Source organism: Prunus persica, chromosome G5 (assembly GCF_000346465.2).
Source record: "Prunus persica cultivar Lovell chromosome G5, Prunus_persica_NCBIv2, whole genome shotgun sequence".
Lineage (NCBI taxonomy): Eukaryota > Viridiplantae > Streptophyta > Magnoliopsida > Rosales > Rosaceae > Prunus > Prunus persica.
The window spans coordinates 2,699,228-2,722,413 of NC_034013.1; the positions used below are offsets into that span (position 1 = coordinate 2,699,228).

The following is a 23,186-nucleotide window of genomic DNA, read 5'->3' on the forward strand; positions in this document are numbered from 1 at the left end:
CTCGGGCTCGAGCTCGGGCGAAACTGGCTTTCGGGCCAGCCCGTCTTTGTGGGACCCACTTTCAACTCGGGCTTGGGCTCCTCGCTGGAAACGGATTTTGGCTTGGTGGATCCGCTGGAGTTGCTCTAACAAGAGATCTTTTGGGCCATCCATATAACCCTGAAAGATTCGTGTGGCTCTTTTTTTCACACATTCTTACTTTCATAACAAATCTGTTTTTTTAGAATTTTTTTTTCTTTTTTCTAAAAACAGTTTTCAATTACATACTTAACAAGTTTTTGAATCTTAAAAAATAAATTTTAGAACAAAAAAATCAAAGTTTTAAAATTCCCTACTTAAATAACAAGTTCATTAAGCTATATAGGCCAATTTGTGAACCAACAAGAGTCTGGATTTTGCCATATTTCACAAAACGCATAAACTTGCCAAACTTTGTGAGACTTCGCATTTCTTGCGTAGCTGCTTTCAATGACATGCGAGCTCCAGAACCCCTTCAACGTGAGACAGGATTCTACGTTAACGGGGACAACATTTATTATTACTTTTGGATTGTTCAAAGATAAAGAAGTGACATGTTGCAAGTTTTCCATATAGGTTAGTATTATTGCCTAATACAATGTGCATCAAATTAATTATCCTGGCAAATAATGAATTATAACAATACAAGCTTGACAATTATAAATACAACATAGGAACAAGACACCAATTCCTGTTAGGTTTAAATGAACCGACGGTTCAAGAACAAATGCAAACGGACATGTCGAAGTCTAGTGGACTTGATCTAGAAATGGGGCAAATAAATTGGGCACTCTGAGTTGAAAAAATGGTTAAATCCTATCCATTCCACTAGGATGCACAGTGAGCCTTGACAAAAAGAATTAAAGGAAAATTTCATGTCAATGCCGCAACTTATGAGAGTACGTTATAGGTGATGATGGAGAGAATCATTATTCTTCAGTCTCAAGAGGCCAAACTTCTGTGAATTGAAAATAATTTGAATGAGAAAAATTTCGGGGGAGAGTCATGAGTGGTTCATTCCCACTGAGCTTTCGAACTGCCAATCCCAAAGCATATCCCAAAGCTCGCGCAACAGGGACTGCAACTGCATTTCCAACTTGACAATATCTGCACAAAGTACACAGAATTTGCAATACACATCATATGATTATTCAAAAACACTTACCAAGCTCATTGGATAGAATATGCACACTGAAATTCCAATATTATGTAACAAGATCATTGGTTAGAAAACAGTGTCAAAAATGATTTCAGTTCTATCCTAATTACAAATGCTTTGTTTTGGTAGCTCTTTTTTATTTATAACAATTTTGTATATTAATGATTAAGATAAGAAAAGAAAAGCTGCTTTTAAGCAAGATACCCAAACAAGTTTTTAATATCTTAAAGGAGCAATGCCGTAGAAGAAATTTGTTCTCTACAAAACATGTAAACTAAGTTCAAATACAGATTTGAAAAACACAATAATAAAGTGTAAACATCGAAATTATGATATAAAATATCAATTATAACTACGGAAATGAACAGCTATGTTAAAAAGTTTACCAAAACTTTGAAGAACCTCAAAATTATCAGAGTTCTGCATATAAGATTTTGCGCAGGAAAATTACGAAAACGGAATAGCCAAGCACATGAGAGGTATATAATAATAAATAATGAAATAAGAAATCATATATTCTCCGTTAGGTTCTAACATTTGAGCATATTAGCACTCCCAACTTTACATTATGTCAATATAACATGAAAATATATAACAATTGAGACTACACACTAAATATATATACTAAAAAGTGTGTCAAAAACATAAATGAAACTATAGAGAGAGAAGTGTAGGCGGGCATGCTTTCAGTGTAATTAGATGTTGAATAGTAAGAAACTTTAAGGTTTCATTTTATTTTGTTATTTAAAATCTCTTCGTTTCATTTTAATTTCTAATGTATTCTGTTTTCAATTTTCATTTTCTGCAGAAATCTGAAAATATCGATCACAAACTCGGGCATGACTCAAAAAATGAAATTCATATTTTTTAAAGAAACGGTCAAAAGGAATTAAATATGAAATTATACGTTCATAAGAATTAGAGGAGTATACCTCTCCTTAACCGTCCCACAGAATCTATAATAATCAGGAAACCCTTGCAATCTTGCACATTCTCGTAAAGTGAGGATTCGGTCTTGCTCTGGATGTAATATTGCCTACAGAAGTTTATAGGTCACTACAATATTCAAACCATGAGATGCCATTAAGAACATTTGAGACCATGGTCAAACCTGGCTGTGACAAGTTGGGAATGTCAGTACAGTGGGCACTGTCTCATCCCACCACAACCTTGCAAATGGTCTAAAAATATCAAAGAATCAGAAAATACGAGAAAGAAAAAAAAAATGGAGAAACACATGAGAAGGCTACCAAAACAAGAGATCTAACCTTTTTGACTTGCCTTGTTCATAAGTGAAGGCATAATCTGGTACCTGACAGGAGAAGATTTTGGTTAAATACGAGCCAATTTTCATTCCACTTGAGCCAGATGCTCATGACACAACGGAGGCAGTTTCAGTCCTCTGAGCCCCTTTCAGCCCTATAAGAGTTGACCTTGTAAATACGTTCCTATTATTGATTCCTAGCCTTTTTAGGAATCCTTTGTAAATATGTTTATATGCCTCTCCATGACAGAAGAATAAACAATTCAAATTCTTACAAAATATTCTGCATGGTATCAGAGCAGGCATGGGCCATTCTCTGAAAACAAAAACTTAAAATCTGCTACAGCTGCCACCTAGGTGCTGTTTTCCCCTCTAGTCTTCTTCCACACAAAATTAAGCTCTGTTTTTCCCTAAAATCTTGATCAGATTTGTTTTTCCTACATCACTGGGTTCCAATTACCATGGGTGATAATATTCTTCATGAGTCTTCAACTGATCATGCTGCTCCTATTATCACCATTCCGGTGACTCCTCTGGAAACATGTAACGTTGGATCATTGATTCAGACGCCACTGATCAAAGACTAATGATCCCTCTCGGTTTGTCTCCTTTACCCTACCTTGTTGTACTGCTATCAGGGCTGCTAATGAGGTATCTACTCCTGTTTATGGGGTGGGTGTTCCTGATCTCTCAAATAACTTACTCTTGCAACTCATTTGGTATGCACACAACTCCTGCAAACTTAATCCACTTGTATCAATTCAAATACAACTCCTTTGGTTCCATCTAGCAAGGACTTCAGTCCTTTCTGTGAACATTGTCTCCTAATAGGTATGGTTTTCCCTCGACCATATAGCTTTCAAAAATCAATTATCTGTCGTGTCTATCCCAAAGAATGTACAGGAAGCTCTTGGCAATCCTAAGTGAAAAAAATGCTATGCTACAGAAGAGGAAGGCTTACCAGAAAAACTCTACGTGAGATACTGTGGAGAAATACTCGAGGGTAAGAAGACCGTGGGGTGTAAAGGGGTGTTTACTGTGAAACATAGAGCTGATGGATCCATTAAAAGGTACAAGGCACCTTGCAATATCCTAGTCAGGTTCCAACTGATAAGGAGAGATATTAGAAGCTAATTAGGAGGTTAATCTATCTATCTAGCACACGATCTGATCTAATGCAGTTGGTGTGGTGGCCAATTTGTGCACTCACCACAAGGAAGATGTTTATCGAATCCTAAGGTATTTAGTCTGCTCCTAGAAAGGGTATAATTTCTCAAAGCATGGTCATCTAGAAGTAGGGTACACAAACTTTGACCAAGCAGGTTGAAAGATTGACAAGGAAACCACTCAGGTTATGTTCAATTTGTCAGGGGCAATCCTGCATATTTTCTGCACAATTTCCAGGCTTACAAAAAGAAAATAAGATAACACAGATTGCTTTGATATGTATACAAGTACAACTACCGCAGCAGACCTTTTCGACAACAAGGCATAAGTTCAAATTCGTACTGTTTCAAGGCAGGAAACTTTTGAAGAAACAGCAATGATAAGATTAAGTAAAGAGCATCAACACTTACTAATGGTTTTCCTGATGGCAACAGCAAATGCTTTTCAGTTGAATCCCTCCGAGCCACATTATCATTTCCTACAACAACACCAGGGAGGTCCCGGAAGTTTGCTCCCTGAAAATAGCTATAGATTAGAAATAACAGATGGGTACAAAAATTAATGGCACAAACGTAATGTTACACTTATCCATGCTGTATACATATCTGACCTTTCTTTTTGGAATTTGACAAACTCGTAAGTAATCATCTTCGAACAATGGGTAAGGCCGATGGTCATACAGTGAAACTTTTGTTTTCATAGTGCCATCTAACACAGATCCCATCATCTCTACAGAACCAGCATAAATGAAAGTAAAAATGGAAATCATATAAATATATGCAGTTGGAAGGACGGAAGATATAAAAAGATAAGCAGAACCGATTGGTATATCAATAAACCTCCAGACACCCAACATGCCCTTCAACCTCATCAAACAGCCAATTGATCAAGTTTGATGAGGTTGATGGCCATGACTAGAATGCCAAAATAAATGTTCAGCAATATGCTGACCACGCTATAGTACAAAAACAGATCAAGTTTGTATAGTCTGTAGTCATGCTCTTGGCTTTATTTCCTTATTGTTCTTTTATACTAAACCAGTTATGAATACTTTATTAAGTGTAACTCTATTTCTATGATATAATAGTGTTATGTGGGCAGTAATCTAAGCTTGATATGCACCACTGGTGCAATCCCTGAAAACTTAAGCTTTGGGCCTAGTGGTTGTGTAGCATGGTATCAAAACCTTCTTTGCAAGAGGTATTGAGTTTGATCCCAGTTAACCACATCTTTCTTAGTTTGCAGGGTGAATGGTGATGTTGCACCTATAAATTTCTCTCCCTCCATCTGTCTGCCTCGGATAGGGCTACATGTGAGAGAGGGTTTAAGCTCAATACACATTACTGCCGATTCCATGATAGCTTAGGTTTTCAGGGTAGTGGTTGTGTAACAATTTACACCCCGATCAAGAGGTGGTTTACATTAGTTTTGAACTATATTAATATTTGGAGACATCTTTGGGGATCAGATGAATCTACCAATTGGAAACACAGGTCATCAACTTCATTATTGTTATTTTCACTGTTCTACCTGCAAGGATATTTTTTTTTCATAGTCGTGTAAATATTTCCAACGTAAATATGCTTTCGGCCTCAAATTGAGATAATCAAGTTACACCAATATTGTTATGATTTGGTATAAAAACCTGTAATGTAGCCTCCACAAGAAAAGACAAAACTATAGCCCTAAACCCTAGTGAAACGACCAGCCCCTTCAACAAAGAAACAAAAATCTAGCACACCTTCTGATGGTCGCCAGCACTCCCCTTAATTTTCCACCTCTTTCCGCTATCCTAGGAGTTGGGCGTAGTCATGGTCACCTTCTACGGAGGCTAATGCCTCTTGTTTTTCTATATTTGGGGTCTTGAAACTCTAGTTTTTGTTTTTGTTTTTGTTTTTTTTGTTTTGGATAGAAACGAAATTTATTGAAAGAAACGAAAAGGAACACACAAGTGGATAAGGCATCCACAAGCCAAACGAACAACAACAGAAAAAACAGACTAAAAAAACAAAGACACCAGCCAAACTACACAGACTGCTACACCAGAAAGACCCAAATAAAACAAGATGCAAAAAAACACTTCACATCACAGCAGTTTTTTTTTTTTTTTTTTATCCTACCTCTGCAACTATGCTGAATACTGAATCTAGAGACAAATCCTAAATCAATGAAAAAATTTATATGAATATTAACTGCATACAAAGTATGAGAATAGCGATATTACCATATTGCGTTGACCTTATATATCTTTGGAAATCTGTTCCAGGAGGCTTTTGGTACGACATTTCTTCACTTGTTTCATCGTTTGTGACCTATAACATAAAACTAAATCAGAAATTTGTTCAACTGGAAGAGAATAGCTAAGCTTCAAATACAATGAACGCACAGCAGGAAGATCAGAGATGGCATCGTGAAGAACCACAGCTTCTTCTAATACACGAGGTTGGTCTTCATCATAAGCAACAGTATTGCGCTGCACATGAAGGTAAACAATTTAACTCGAAAAGAAAGAACTGAAGAAGGTTTAAGCATTCCATAAAACACAATAGGTACCTCGAACTCTGGTGGAGGCCAGTATCTAATTATGACATCATGTGTAGGAAGAGGAAATTGAGGTAGATTCTGCAAGCAAACAGGATAAAAACACATCATGTTCTTGTTCCGTCATCCAACATGAATGAATACACTATTCAATGTGTCCCACAAGAATTTGATTGAGCTTGATTCATTATCAATTGAAGTATATTTATTCTCTTTCTTATTATTTTTCTGTTGTTTGGAGCCTCATGTGACCCCTATGTATTTTTGTATTACCCTCAAACATTTATTTAGACAATGACAATGAAACAAAGAGACCACCTCACAAGGATGAGCACCCCACAAGAAAACACGCAACCGAAATTGCGGAAGGCCATAACAACCGGCAGCAAGTATTCCTAGCCTTGCTTGGTAATTCATATGCACCAAACGACTAAGTGCATACCTACCAAGAGAAGCTTTATCAAATCTCAAAATGTCAACTACATTTTCCATCAACACATACTTTGGCTTCAAAAATTTTACAATGTCCATGAAGACTACAATTTGATGATTTCTCTCATCATCTAATGGAGAATCAACATTTCTGTAGCGATTATAGCCGCTAATTCCTTGGCAAGGAGGGCCCCCACAAATTACATCAACATCACCCTGGAATTATAGATAAATATCAGGATTCAGATAATATGAGATCAACACCTATTGGTACTACTTTAAATTGTACAATCAGTAAATACTTACTGGGAGTGGCAAGATCTTCACCTTCTTCCCATATCTTACAAAATCCTGTATGCTTCCTAGGCAGTTACTGAGAAGAGACGGAACAATTAGTGCTGAAGAACACACATATATTTCAAATCATAACGAGTCGCAATACCTTAACCCTCCAATTGGTTCCCATGTATCTTCACTGCTACTATAACCCTTCCAATGCACCTATTAAAACAGCTATGATTAAAATGTTTTTTTTAATTATTTTATGCAAAACGAGATATTACTAAATCGTGAATGCTAATCATACAAGCATGGATAAGAAATTCACAGTCAACCACTATGGAGCAACAATTTACAACAACTAACAAATCCAGCATAATACTTGATGATGAAGAGTCCTAAAAATCTGAAGTAACCAATGCCCAGAAAGATTACTAAAATCTAACTCGATCCAAAAGTTCTTCCACCCCAAAATCTCACTAATCCTTTAAAAAATAAAAATAACAAAGCTTTATAGTACGCTCCATCCAAATGGCCCAAAACACTGCAACAACAGACAGTGCCGTAGGGTTTTATCTTTCCTTTTCCCAAAGCCTGTAAAACTGAGTAGTCAACACCTCATAACACCCTTTTGGAATGACCCAACTAGCATTAGAAGGAAAAAAAAATGGAACATCTGATTTGTTCCACAAAACGCTACTGTATGATATGCATAGAAAAAATCCCAGAGTCCTCTAGCTTCCATCTCCTATCATCCACCCTAGAAATTGACAAATGAACCCCTTCCAACTTCTGACTCCAAATCAATAAGAATTCTTACGCTAAAATTCCAGCAAATATAACCTGTCAAATCTTTGACACATTGCTTCTTCTCTAAAACTTGACCAAGTAAAATCAGCATTTATTGGATCTCTCAAATTTGTTTCTTGGATAAAATCATTATAAAAAAAACCAGCATTTTTTTTTTAATAATATAAACAGTTGTATTGATAATCAAGAGGAGAAATTATCCTCGATCATACAACAAAAGGAATTCGGACTCATTAAGCACCAGAATACCTAAAATAAAAAACAACTAAACTACTATGCCTGAAAATAAATCTGTAATTAGAAAACAACTTATATAAAATCATCTTAAGACTGCCACCATATCTCTCATGATGATAGAATAATGAGAATCCTTGAACTGCCCCAAAACGGATGCCCAAAGAGATGCCCAAAATTTAACTCTATCCCATAATTCCTCAACCCTTACTCCTATATGTCCCTGAAAAATTCTTCGATTGCGCTCCATCCAAATATTCCAGAAGATAGCATGAACTAGACAATCTTGTAGAATTCGAACTCTCTTCCCCCTCCCTGAAACCACCAACTTGATACTAAGGAACTCAAAACACCCTTTAGGAATCACCCACTCCGAGTGCACACAGCATCTTCCACCATAATTTTAGTGAATACGAACAGCGAATGAACAAGTAATCAATGTTTTCTGCATTTTCTTTGCAAAGAACACACCAAGAAGGGGATAAACACATCATTGGTTGCCTCCTTTGAATAACATCACAAGTATTAATCTTGCCATTCTCTACCAACCACACAAAGAACTGAATTTTTGGAGGTGTCTTCGCCTTCCAGATTGAGACGAAAGGGGAGAAGACATCCCTGATGTCGTTAGGAAGAAGAAAAGACCTAAAAGACTTGCACAAAACGAACCCTGCTCCTCGATCTCCCATATTCTCCGATCCAATCTAGAACTACTTAATCTTACCTTCGCCAATATATCCAAAAGTATTACCACTTCTGCAATCTCAGCCTCGGACAAATTCCTTCTGAAGCCAAAATCCCAATTAAGAGGCAGCTCTTGAGTGTTAACAAAACGAGAGATACTTAGATTTTTTTTCCTGGACAAGGAAAAGAGTCTAGGAAACAAATTTTTCAGTAACCCTTCTTTCAGCCAATAGTCCTCCCAAAATCTAATCTTCTTCCCATTGCCAACAAAAAAACAGCAGCATTGAAGAAAAGAATTATACCCTTTCGAAATCTCTCGCCATGGATTCCTACAAGACACATTGACTACCTGTTTAGTCATCCTTCCATCATTTGTCTCTCAGTGACAAACCTCACCGTATTAAAGTCTCCTCCACACACCACATGATTCTTCCCAAAAGCTCTTCATTTTCCTATGTCTGCACGGGCCATAGACTCCTCAAAGCCACCAGTCTGCTCAATAAACCTTTTATTTATGGATGCCAAGAACTCCCCTACAACAGATTCCAAAACCGATACATGATTTGTGTTTCACATCACTACAATGCCTACTATCTACCCCTTGAAGGAGCAAACACCAAATCCTTAAATCTGAACAACAAAACACTCGCCACTAACTTACTGTCCACAATCGCTTTTTGTTTCTGGACCCTGATACTACAATATCAAACATGAGTTAAAAAATATAATTGCAATTCGAGAACCCCACAAATAGAAGGGGAGTTGACCCTTCCATCAGAGATACAAATTATTAGAAAGAAAAAAGGTTCAGCTATTGTATAGTCTAGAGCACTTGAACTACTCATAGGGTTTGGAAATAGTTAGGAGATGGAATGTACATATAGCTCTGTTCATATTATATACATTAGCATGTCAATTGATCACCAATGTTTTTAGTTCTTTCTGAAAGACAAGCAAAGTAAATTACTCGAAGGGCACTAAATGTAAGAGACATATCGTATATACCCATAACAAAAGATACAAAGAAACTATGCGTATGAATCTTTTATTTCAATGATTGGAAATGACAAAGTTTCAAATCTCCAGCCTTATCCAGTATAAATGGTCATAAATAGTTGGGAAAGCCCAGCCACTTTCTTATATCTCGAATAGAGAAAGCATATTGAGATAATGAAGGACTACCTAAGACTCAAACAAGTGTCTTGACTCTTAATTTCGGATGAAAAACCCCTAGAACGAAATAATCACAAAAAATATAAAAGTGAGTCCATATGAATTACCAAATTTGCTTAATTATCCCCCTCCCCTAAAATCTTTTACTAAGAAATTACATTTTTCCCCTTTAGTATTTTTGGTTTCACATCATATATATATATATAGAGGAGGACCCAAGCACTAACCGGTTAGTAAGTTAATACATGATCATGTTTTCTTCGTAAAAATTCATTAAACAAAGAGTGTGAACAGCCGCATGCATTACTTTGCTTAAGAATCTCACACCCACTGGCAATGAGTTACCGTCTTTGAATGTAAGTGAAAATAAAATCTCATCATGACCTAGCAGACATTGTCATCAGACATCTTAAAAGAATTTCTTTTACCTTAAAGTTTACTCCATGCTTTCCTGTCTTATTAGGATCACCGTAGCAGATATCAACAATCCTCGAAACTTCATATTCGTCTGTAGCAATCTCATTACTATTCTTGGGTATTTTTGATGTTTTTGATCTTAATGGATAAGTTCTTTCAACATCATTGACTGTATACCGTCTGCATAACTTTTCCCATTCTTTTAACAGTTCTAGAAAATCCTCAGCCGCTTCATTCCTGACCTACAAAGAAAAACATAGAACTATTCTGTAATGTCATTGAACATTAAAGGGGTGAGAAAATTGGCTATTGCCTATGTATACTCACTTGCGTTTCTGGATGATTTAACTTCAAGCTTTCACAGGCAGATTTATCACTGTCAAGGGCCCATCTCTAAATAAAGGCCAGAAAATAACCCATAACATGTTTGAGGCAGCTGATAGTAATAAATAAAAAAATACAAAGAAAATGAAAATTTAAAAAAAAAATTTGTTGAATACCGTGACAAGATTAACACAAGACAGTTTGGCACCAAGGCACAATCCAGTTGACATACCACCACAACCACAATAAAGATCTAAGACTGCTAACTCTGCATTGTAAGTTTCAGAGCTGGGCATATTCTCCAACAAGTTTACAGTTGACAGTATAGAGACTGCTTCGATTGAATTGTATGCTGGCAAGTTTTGGTTCTTAAGAGAATTATCTGAAGTACAATTAGACAAGTAGGAATTGTCAAACCTTTGAACTTGAAATTTTAGTGCAAATTTAAATTTCAACGTCTCACATTTTAGGTAGATCTTGGAGGGCCATGTAGTAGAAAACAACCATACTACAAAGTTTTTTATTCACTGAAATTGAACATGGAAAGTATTGTCTATAAAGACAAGAAAATAAAAGACTTTCTCAAAAAATTTATCCACTGAAATTGATAAGTCAACAATTGAATTGGATATCCCGAAACCAAGATACTGAAACCAAACAGAAGATAGTATTACTTAATTAATCCTATATTACAGCAAACATTGCATGGTATTAAAACAATCATATCCAATCTAGTCCAATCCCTGAGCAAAGTAACAATCCAAATTAAATCCTGCACACCAAACCAGAAACAAATATAAACACCTATCACTGTCACAGTATGATCCACTCACCAGTAATCAAGGAGCGAAACGTGGAATAGTCCACACAGTATTCCATATCATAGTAGAAGTCAGACGACAAAATGGAGTTCCCTTTTAACCCCACCTGAAAAAAGTCAAAACATAGATAAAGTTCATTAATATAATATATGACATAGGCCTGGAAATTACAAAAACAAAAAGCAATTATATAACAGAAGTCAAATTTAAAGGGAAAAAAATCAAGATTTAATTATACCCTAGGAGATACATGTTTAACATTGACTTTTGAAACTATGCAATCTATCAAATTGTCATTCATTATAGTAGAATAGAATAAACGCCTCTTGTCATGAACATCCCCTACATCTTTGATAACCTGAGAAACAAATGAAAGAACAAAAAATGTTTAGTACTTAGTTGGATATTCTGCTCATGGCATTCCATACTTGAAACAGTTTTTACAAACTCACCGTATCTTCAACTTTATAAAACCATTGGACTCTAAAATAATTTTTTCCATCAGTTGTCTTGAAAAATTCTAAGATCCTTCCCACATGCTTTTTTCCTCCATCACCCTGTAAACATTACTTTAACATTTATTTCAAATGCAGCCTTCATCTTAGGAATGCCAACAGAAATACCCAAAACTGTGCATGAGCATTCTTTTGGATGCGTCCAATACAAACTGTAACAAGAGCTGCTCTGAAGACTTAAGGGTGTATTGGATGTATTCGATATATCATAGATCCAACATGAGCATAACTCAAAAGAATAACTATGTAGCAATACACCCATATATAACTCCTAGTTTTTTTTTTTTTTTTACATTTCTATCTTAATTAACATTTATTTAAAATAAAATAAAAGTAAGAGAAAAACAACAATATTGAAGAGGAGACATCTCAAGCAGGTATAGCATGTGGAGAGACTAGTATATCTACATTGGCTATAGGAAGAAATGCCCATAACCAGTACATACTTGGGAAAGAGAGAGCAATTACCTTTATGTATGCACAATCTCCAAGACTGAAGATGCAATTGCCAATTTTGGCTTGAGAAAAGTGACATTCCACATTCAAAATTATCTCATCTTCTTCATCTTCACTACAAGCAAGCATGACATGAACAGAAAAAAACATTGAACCAAAGAGGATTATATTAAAAACGATCATGCTTCGCTTAAGTCAGGAGCACATTGTTCTCAGGTCTAATCATGTAATGGCACATATTCCGTGTAACAACAAACAAGCTTTTTTTATTAAAATAAAAATAAAAATAAAAATAAAAATAAAAATCTTTTTTTTATCTCGTAGTTGGCAAGTTAAAAGAGAAACAGTGGAAGTAAGGGTGTGATCAAAGAGAATATATTGCTTTCAAGGAAAAGAATGTTTGGTAAGAATGTTCCATTACATGTTTGTACCTCCTCACCAGTCAAGACAATGTGCTCTTGACAAGTGAGGAGCAACGCATCACCGCATGCAAAGCATAGAACTGAAGAAAACCACAACATAGAACTGAAGAAAACAACAACCAAACTATCAAAGAGGCAAATTGTGAACTGTTTATTACTCACTTTAACTTCAAGCTTTGACTTTTAGATCTTTGACTCTGCAAAACTCCAACACAGCCACAAACAAATCTAAGACATATTAAACGCTATAATGAGGTGAAATTTAAAATAGTCTCATTACAATGAGCATAAAACCTCAAACAACCCTACAACAGAGTATAATCCATGCCAAGTCGTCAAATGGCTTCAAAGGTACAAGTTCAATGCTCAAGAGCCAGAAATTATTCTACCCACACCATACAAAAATGCACAAATTTGCATTAAAACATGCACACTCATTTATATACATATAATGCAAACAGGTTCGAGAGCACAATATATGCATATAATTTTCGTATAAAAAAATGCATATAAAATTTCAATATAACTGTAGAAGATATAATAGAAATATCTCCACTGCAAAAGGTTCACTAAAAATGCATATTTGATTAGGAAATAAGGTAGCACATAGTCAACATTAAACAGAGGGTGTTGAAACGTTAAAACAAACTCTCATTACGCCCCTCTCCCTAGATTTTTCTGATTCTTTCTTTGTCTCTACCAGTTCCCGGATCTCTCTATATCTTTATCTTTCAAATATCTTATTCTTACTCCTCACAAAGAAACATATTGATATAACCTTTTTTGTAACCCTTATTAGATAAGCTTTGGCTTATTATAACTAGGAGAAGTATCCATATCAGCAAATTTCCAACCCAAAACCTTCTTTAAAGGACCAGTAGGAAGTCCAATTGAGAGAAAGATATGTGCTGAGTCGTGAAGTAGTGAGTCAATTCAATGAGGTGTATGTATGTATTCCTGATCAACTTAAGCTTCTTCTTTTTTCCTTACAGGAAATCAACTTAAGCTTCTTCCCTTTTTCTTTTAGGAAGTCTACTTAAGCTTTGCAATAATTGACAACTCAATACTTAAGTCATCAACAGAACCGATACAAAGGGGCTCTCATCAAACTCTACCCCCAATCTGCCGTACCGTTGACTCTATCTATTCATTGAATTTATTTTTTTACATTTTTTAAGTACAATAATGGCCAGGACGAAAATTTGTTAATAGTATAATGTATTAGGTCCTTAAAGGAGAAACAGAGTCAAGTAAAAGAAATGCAAAGGAATAAATAGTATCTGAGTTTATTTAACACCTTCATTTGATACCGCCAACCCCATCTTTCTTGAGCTTCAACATCAGGAATTGGATCCCCAATCAAGGAAGTACTTTTGCAATTCTTTTGTTTATTTTGCCTGTTCGCTGATGAATCCACTGTTTTCCTTTTCTTTGGTTGCTGTTTCACATATGTCTCGGGCAATTCAATCAAAGAGCATTCTGTTTCTCTTCCTTCATTCTCAAACATAGCTGTGGCTTCTTTTCGAGATTGCCTCAAGTATTTTTCATCAAAAATTCTTGAATCAGATTTTCCTAATGACATCAATATCTTCTTGGATGGAAACTCATCTTTTGAATCAGACAATCCAAAGATAATAGAATTTAGATTAGAGTTTTTCTCAGCTGCTGCTACATAAGGGGAAAATCTAGGAGATCTCCTTATCTCCTTTCCATTCACACAATGAGAAAATATAGGAGATCTTCGCATGTGCTTTTCATCCAATTTTTCAAGGTCAACATTTTTCAACGATTCACTATCACCGTTTTCAGGGGCCGACGTTAGCCTTGAAGACCTCCTCTCATCTTCAGAAACAAACAATCCAACAATACTAGAATTTAGATTAGAATTTTTCTCATCCGCTGCCACAGAAAGGGAAAATCGAGGAGATCTCCTTATGTGCCCTTCATTCACACAATGAGAAAATCTAGGAGATTTCCGTACGTGCTTTTCATCCAATTTTTCAAGGTCAAAATTTTTCAATGATTCACTAACACTGTTTCCAGGGGCTGACATTAGCCTTGAAGACCTCCTCAAGGGCATAGGTCCCTTATCACCACATTCATGCCATGAGAGAGATAAATGCTGGACTTCTATATCTCTTGATGATGCTTCGACATCAGAAGGTTTTAAGGACATGGCCTTGAAGCAGCTTTTTTCAAGGGATTCCAAGTTTCTCAGAGATATCTCTTGTGAAGAAACTTTCAGACAGCAGCTTTCCGCTTCAGAGTGATTCATCAGCATTGGAGATCTCCTGACAGACTTCTCTACCGAGCTCTCTACATTTGATACTGTATCTTTATCCTTGTAAGCACTGCAACAAGTGAAAATGAAAAAGTCAATATTATTAACACATGAAGACTGTGAAGACCCCCCCTAACCACGCCCACAGCTACTCACTTTGATAATGGCGGACCTACAGAGGCGCAAGGAGGTGCAGTTGCACCTCCCCTCGCCGGAAAAAGCCATGGATGTGCTGGATTTGCCCCTTTGCTCTCTAGCGTTTTAAAAGGTGTTATCAAGGCGCATCTCGTTGAGTGCGACGATCTGAGGCCTCCTGAAATCGCAAATGGCAAGTTACACGATTGAGGCACACACTGTGTTGTAGAGGAGGAGTTGCCGAGGTGTGTCGCTGATGGAGGCTCTGGTTCACGGATGAAGAAGACAACCCTATTTTTATTTGTCACAAACGGCGTCGTCCTTGATTTATGTTTAATGGTTTAAATGAAGTGTTTTTAAAAAATTCAAACTCTTCCTTTTTTGTGCAAACCGTTTCAAGATTCATTGTTTGGCTTCAATTACTTGGTTGTTATAATAAATATTTCATTATAATAATAATAATGTAATACCAAAAGGCTTACCTCAATGCTCCCAATTTGAAGAAGCCCATCTGTCAAAAAAATTAAATAATAAAAAACAATAACCAAGAAGAGTCCTTGCACAATGATCTCAAATCACACTTTGATATTATCCGAGCTTGCTTTTTTTATGCTGCATAAGGCAAGGATCCATTTTTGGAATTAGAAGTGCAAAATAAGATAAATGGTCAACTAAACATGTTGATATCCAAAAATAGATCAACAAGAGTGGTGAGAGATGGAGAGAGGGTTAAGAGATAGGCACAAACACAAAACACAAGAAGTATGTTTTTCACCTCAATGGGCTACGTCAACTGGGTGACTTGGCTAATTAGGCTAACTTTTTGCAAGGTGATTTTTGAATGACAACCTAAAATTAAATGGTTCGGGTCATGAGATGATGTTTTAGAATGAGCTCAAACAGCTCGTTAGTGTCGTCTTAACATACTAATCAGTTAACGCTTGAGCCATCCTCAATAAAAGGAGACAATATATATATATATGCACATAAATAACATAAAAACCAAGTAAAAAATGTAAAAGTCATTACAAAAGGTGACGTGTGCGAAAGGGGTTTGTAACTCAAGTAGTTAAGAGCATTTACCCTTGCACCCAAGGTCCTAGGTTCGACTCCCCCCTCCCCAAATAACGCTTGTATCCAAAAAACAAAACAAAAAAAGGGATGTGTGCCTATTGGGGGGGGTTAGTATATATAAATGGGGAGGGCCTTAAATGTGAAACTTTCAAAATACCCCATAATGCCCTTAGTTAATGAAAATTTAAGGAAGAAAATTGGGCTAATTTTTTGACCGATTTTTGAATAATGAAAACAGTAAACTTCATCGCGCAAAGTCCTTATAAAAATAAATAAAATAAAAAAATTATTTTTTCAAATCTTTGCATGACGTAATCCAAATATTTCGTCGCCTAAACTAATTTTTTTTTATTTTTTATTTTGTATGCATAACACTTAAGAAATTAAACGGTATATATATTTATTAAGTAGCTTTAAATTTATTATTTTAGATCGGATCGAATTTTTGTTAGAAAAATATATTATTGTTGTTCGGATTGGATTTTTGTTAGAAAATATATATTTTAAATTGACGATCGAATTAGTTCATTGTATTCATATAGGGTCAAGGAGTGTAGCTATAAAAAAAATCATCAAAATCGGAGTTAAAATAACCGTTAAATCGTGATTTTTCATTATAATCGTCGAAAAGTTTTGTCCCATTACTTGATCTCTGAATGTTTATTTTTTTCGATTTTTGGCGTATATGATCTCGAAGTATAAACAAACAAGTTTGACGGTTGGATCGTTGAAACTAGTTTTGTTGAATGCATATGCCATCAAAACAATATATATTCACTAACTCATTCCCAAAATGAATTTTATCGAGCAGCAGTGTGGTAATTTTTTTTTTTTTTGTAAATTAAAAAAAAAACCCTAAATGGGACGACGTTGTTTTGACCAGCTTTTTAAATTAAAAAAAACACCTAAGTGGGATGACGTCGTTTTGACGTTAGGAAAAAAAAAACAAAAAGACTATGTTGCCTCCCTCTTGGGGCATTTCATCAAGCAGGTTATGAGCAAGTTGCAGGGGTCAATTTCTTTCCCTCCCATGGTGGATTCTGGGGTTTTAGGGGTCAATTAACCACCCTTCCTTCTCTATGGATTTGCCGTTGTTGGAAGGAGGGGAATACAAACTCAAAATATTATGCATGCAGACAATTTAGACATGGAATTCATATTTACATGTGCAAATTAGGATGACATGCCCTACAATGCAAGGGTTTCTTATTGGTTCTACGATATAAGACTTTAACTTTTCTTAAACCTCCAAATGGTAATTCTTTCGTGAAATATTCATATTGTTGGACTTCTAATTTTTTATTTTATTTTATGAATCTTAATAATATCATAATCAAATATATATTATATTTTTCAGATCTAGTGAATGCATGGTACCCACAAATGAAAAGGGTATTTAAAGACATATAAAGGTGAAATGTATCATCTTTATGGCTTTTGTAGAGGCAATATCTCATCAATGGGTCACAAAGAAGTATTCAACCACAAACATTCTTCCATTAAGAGCATCATAGAACGCACTTTTGGAGCAATGACGGAACCAAAATTTCACAACCGGGGACCTCCCACAAATTTATTAGTATCCTGAAAAGTCATCAAGGGCCCATAATTCAAGCTCTCTTTATTTTTCTTAGTTGTTTATTTGAACTCCTTGAACCTAATTGAAAGCAAGAAATGAACTTAGAAAACTGGGTACTTTTGTTTGTCGATGAATCACCTGGTTAGAAGTTAGGGGAGAAACACCTCCAACGTGCTTCTCCATATAATTATTTTAGGTGATTTTAAAAAATTATGGGGAGAAGCACCTCCCATTATACCTGTAAATGGGTCGGAGATGGACTTCGCACTTGAAATTCGACTCTATCTGAAATCAAAAAAATTTCCACCCAATTCGATCCAAAAATCCGACAAACCATTCGCAACTAGATCCATATCCGATTTGTTGAATTATCTGACGTCAGATCTGATAACCGGATCCGAATTTCGTTATGTCATAAATACAAATAGTTGAAAATATTTTTATTTATTTACAAAAATCCACAATATTATTACATATGCATATATATATATATATATATACAGTCCCGATCTCTTGGACCACAGGAGTCAAGAGATTGTGGTCACCTACCGTTGGATATTAATCCAATGGTTCAAAAAAGTTTCTTAAAAGAAGTGCAAGAGTTAGTGAACCGTTGAATTTACATCCAACGGTAAGTGACCACAAATCTCTTGGACCCCTGTAGTCCAAGAGATCAGGACTGTATATATATATTGCTCTAATGCGAACGTCCGCAGTTTATTAAACTACGGTTGTCCACAAATTTGCCAATATATATATAGAGTCCTGATCTCTTGAACCACAAGAGTCCAAGAGATTGTGGTCACCCACCGTTGGATATTAATCCAATGATTCAAAAAAATTTCTTAAAAGGAGTGCAATAATAAGTGAACCGTTGAATTTACAACCAATGGTGAGTGACCACAAATCTCTTGGACCCCTGTAGTCCAAGAGATCAGGACTATATATATATATATATACAAGTAACAGCCCCGATCTCTTGGACCACAGGGGTCCAAGAGACTGTGGTCACCCACCGTTGGATGTTACATCCAACGGTTCAAAAAAGTTTCTTAAAAGGAGTGCAAGAGTAAGTGAACCATTTAATTTACATCCAACGGTGAGTGACCACAAATCTCTTGAACCCCTGTAATCCAAGAGATCGAAACTGATACAAGTAAAAGCATACATGCTTCTAGATTACTTTCACCTTGGCAGAGGTGTGGGCCTTCCAAAAAGTATCCGAAGTATGGGAATATAGAGATGCAAAAAAAAGAAGCAGTACCATCGGCAACGTGTTAAGCACTTTGTACTAAACTGCCATTTTCAATCAATGAATCCAATAGCTTTCCAGTGCTAATTGGAATTGCATGAATCAAATCCACCTCTTCTGCAAAAAAACAAGTTGCAAAGTGGACAACCGTAGTTTAACAAAATGCGGACGTTTGCATTACAGAAAAACTATATATATTAAGTAAGTGAAAAAAATAATAGATATATATTATATCAAATCGGATAATTATCATATCGGATTAGGCAAGATTCATATTTGTTCAGTTAACTTAACGAGTTAATGAATTTGGATCATAATCGGGTTATCGAATTATGTCACTAAATCCATCTCCTATTAATTACATCGGATTCGAATCGAATCCGAATCAAAATCCGATCCATTGACAACTCTACCTCCTACGTACTTGTCCATAAAAGTGATTATTGACTTATCCAGAAATGATTCTCCTTAGAATTAATTATTGACCTATCCAGAATCACTCTCAAACGAGCTCTAAGTGTCCATTTGGCATTGCTTATTTGGAGTGATAAGTGATTTTTAATTTTTTTTGGAAAGTCCAGCCCGTTTGGTAAACTATGAGAAAATCACTTATTATTAAAAATTGATGTGAGAGAAAGCTATAAGAAAAAGCAGCTAATTAGGTGCTTTAATTTTCTAATTATGAAGGAATCAGTTTCGAAGAGGTGTTGGGTTTAATGATTATGCGGGAATCATTTTCTGATTATGCGGGAATTAGTACCAAAAACACTTTTAACAAAAAGTTTACCAAACGCCAAACTGCTTTCCTACATAGCTGATTTCTCTCACAGCAAATTTGACAGCGATTATTTTCACAGCACAGCAATTCCAAACCAAGTAACGGCGCACCCGCAATCGCACTAAAAGGGCGAAAGCATCGGTTGATTCACAGCCTTAATTTCTGATTTAGGTCGTTCAAGAAAAAAAATGATAAGAAATAGTATTGTACGTTGTACTTTTACCTCTTAAAGACTTGAATAGCAGGCATAAAAAAATAAATAATTAAAGTGTTAAATAACAAAAATAAGACGTGTTTGTTAATTGTGTGTCTTCCTTTTGAGATGAAGAAATTGTCCACTCAAAAAACCCCAACCAACAATATATTAATGGAGTGAAATATTTAAACCCTAATGAAGAAAACGAATTAAGAATATAGTAATTGTGCCACCTTGTTGTATGATAGATTAGTAATTGGACCGTATGGTGTAGAAAAATGATAAAAGACTAGTGAGAGTTGAGAATGATGCCAGATTTATACCTTTCCCCTATTGGCATTTACATATATATATGGACATACCGAGGCTTTTGAAGCCCTTGGGATTTTCCGCAACCAGCTGGTTTTTCATGTCCAGCCATCAACATCCTCCATTCTTTAGTCTTCTTCACCAAGCGTATATACCATTTTCTTATTTTGAGTATTTATAAAAAGAAGCTTGCAAAAGTTCTGAACACACGCACTTCCCTTGATTAATAAATTAGGGTTGAAAGAAAAATGGCTGAACCTAGCCCGGAAACTGGAACAAGTAGCAGTGCACAAGAGTTGATCATCAGTTCTGCGCCGCCAGCGGTCGAGAATGAGGAGGAGAGAGCATATATGGGGATTGGAACTACTCCAGATGTGCATGGGGCGGCCATGAAGATTCAGAGGGCAAGGGATGTGTACAAAGCATATGCAGGTGTTGAAGAGAAGCCTAACAAGGTGGAGGTTTTGAGTTGGTATTTTTATGAGTTGTGCTCTTACTTCATTCTTACTGTTCTTATCCCTATCGTCTTCCCCCTCATCATCAGCCAAGTTGCAAACGGATCACTCGCCTCTGTAGAGGGAGGGTTCAGCGACAAGGGCTTTGTTTGCAAACAAAAGGAAATCAAACTGTAAGTAGACGACCTATACTTGTGATATCATTTGCTAGTCTCTTGACCTTTTGCTTGCTTCAAAATGCCTTTTCAAAATAAGTAAAAAGAGTAAACTGATAAATAAATGAAGTAACCAAGACAGTTCAATTTAAAGAAAAATAATTTGTTAGTCTTATATTAGTTTTGGTTCAGTCTTTGTCTCTTCATATTAAAAATTTAAGAGTGTTAAATTTCAGAGAGACGGTATTGGTCCACTACTAGCAACACCGATATTGTTTTCAACTTAATCACTTACAAAATTCAGTAGGTGTGTGGTTTTATCACAAAATGTATCAGTATTATTAATAGTATAACCATTTATTATATATTTTATTTTATTTAGTTAAGTTTTCGATGTGAGACTTTTTTTTCTTATCCTTAGATTTGTTAATTATTTGAAAAGTCTATATTACCTAATAAGTAAGGATATTTTAAGGGATTCTTTTTAAGTGTTTAGCGGCATCAGTATTTTTCTTTTATTTATACTAGTTTTTCGACCTGCCCTCACACGCATGTCAATAAACTTTTTTGCAACTTTTATTTTATAATTTTTGTTTTATCTTTAAATATCATTGCTGTTTATCTTTTTTGTTTCGTATCGAACGAAATGAGCTAATTTGGCACCTTTTCCCTATGGAGATGTCTATGGTCCCTTGCTTTTGTATGTCTAACTTCATAGGCCATTAAAGGTCAGATTTTTTTAGATGAAAATATTTTTACCTCATCATTTTACATTTAATCATTGTTATGCTTTGTTATAGTCATCAGAGATTCTTTATGCATGAAGTTTATTCTTTATTAAATGACAAGTGTGTTAAGAAAATCTCAGTTATACTAAATTTTATTCAATTATTTACCGTGGTCTTGCTAGCGGGCGTAGTTCAATAGAAAAAAAGCTTTAATTTGCAGATAAGAGATCTAGGTTCGAACCCTCATGGTGTCTTAGTTGTGTCCGTGTGAGATACCCTCCTCCCCTCTAGTTTAGACTATCACTTGTACTTTTTTTATTATTAAAAAGAAAAAAATTCTATGGAACGTGGTCTTATTTATTATATTGTAAATGACCCTTATTAGAGTTTCGGAGTTAATTAGGTGTTAAGTTTCAAACTTTGAGTTCATACTGAAAACCTATAGTGATTTTACATCCTGAAGAGTCACGTCAATAAATGAGATAAACGTAAAAAAAAAAAAAATAAGTTGGGTAGAAATCAGACTTCTCAATATGTCATGTCTAGAAATAGACTCAACTTCAACATGCATCTGATCCTCATTTTTTTTTATGGGTTAAGCTATTGATCACTACACTCCAACTAAGTTTCCATAGCTTAGATGGTGAAGTTTATGTGTTAATATTGCAGGTACCATTCACTCACAAAGAAGTCAATACTTTCCAAATACTCAGCTCTAGAGTGGACTTCAATTTCATGGGCCATAGGTCTAGCTCTGGCTTCTCCACTCCTTGCCTTTGTCTCCATCATTCTTGACCACGGCTACAACCAGCCCATCATTGCTGCAGCTGCCACCGCCCTTGGCGCCATCTTTTGTCTTCCTGCCGGCTTCTTCAAAACCCTCTGGATCTTCCCCCCATACATCGCCGCCATAACCGCCGCTCACATCATCTCCACCGCCTGCCACACCCGCCACCTTAGCCTAATGGTCCGCGGCTTCACTGGACCAACTCTTGAAAAATCCCAGTTCCAAGACCGCAGAGGCATCTCTGCCTGGCTCTCGCTTTACGCAGCTGCCGCAGGCTCCTTGGGCGCCGCCATCATGTCCTCATTCACGTACCACATGCTTAGAGAGGACGAAGAGTTCATAAGCCTCTGGGTTGTCTCCATCTTTAGTGGCATCAAATGGTTTTGTGGAATCTTCCATTTCTTTGTCACTAACAGGCCTTGCGTCAACCCACCAATCTCAAAGTCCCATGCATTATCAATCTTCAAGTTTCCTCATGCAGTAGGAGGCCTTGTTAGCGCTTTCCTCTCCTCAGCAACAACAATGTGCCTTTTCACAGGAGGGGTTCTTTACTTAGTTGGGCAGCTTTGCTATGATCCAAGATCATTGCTCTACTTTTGGCTAATGTATTTCATCTTCCCCTTGTTTTCTCTCCCAATGCTGCAACCCCTGCAGCATTTCATCAAGGCGAATGCTGTCAAAATGCAACTCATGGGCTTCTTCCTCTCATTAACCACCTCAGGGTACGGGTTCTATTTCGGG

The 23,186-nt window shown here is 36.0% G+C and overlaps 1 protein-coding gene across 3 annotated transcripts; it reads right to left on the minus strand.

Moving 5' to 3' along the window:
* Positions 573-15,632, minus strand: LOC18777830 (DNA (cytosine-5)-methyltransferase CMT2). Of its 3 annotated transcripts, XM_020564251.1 has the most exons (22): positions 15,154-15,632; positions 14,014-15,067; positions 12,879-12,913; positions 12,307-12,409; positions 11,776-11,880; positions 11,562-11,681; positions 11,336-11,429; positions 10,679-10,884; positions 10,506-10,571; positions 10,190-10,420; positions 7,024-7,082; positions 6,888-6,954; positions 6,468-6,797; positions 6,162-6,230; positions 5,995-6,081; positions 5,833-5,920; positions 4,219-4,337; positions 4,019-4,123; positions 2,446-2,489; positions 2,289-2,358; positions 2,110-2,213; positions 573-1,125 (listed from the first exon to the last, which is right to left on the minus strand). In XM_020564251.1, the coding sequence occupies exons 2-22, from the start codon at positions 14,995-14,997 to the stop codon at positions 948-950; spliced, it is 3,264 nt and encodes a 1,087-aa protein (XP_020419840.1). In that variant the 5' UTR covers positions 14,998-15,067; positions 15,154-15,632; the 3' UTR covers positions 573-947. The 3 variants fall into 3 exon arrangements, with proteins under 3 accessions (XP_020419840.1, XP_020419841.1, XP_020419843.1); XM_020564252.1 differs by lacking the exon at positions 15,154-15,632 and having other exon boundaries at positions 14,014-15,147; XM_020564254.1 differs by lacking the exons at positions 11,562-11,681; positions 11,776-11,880.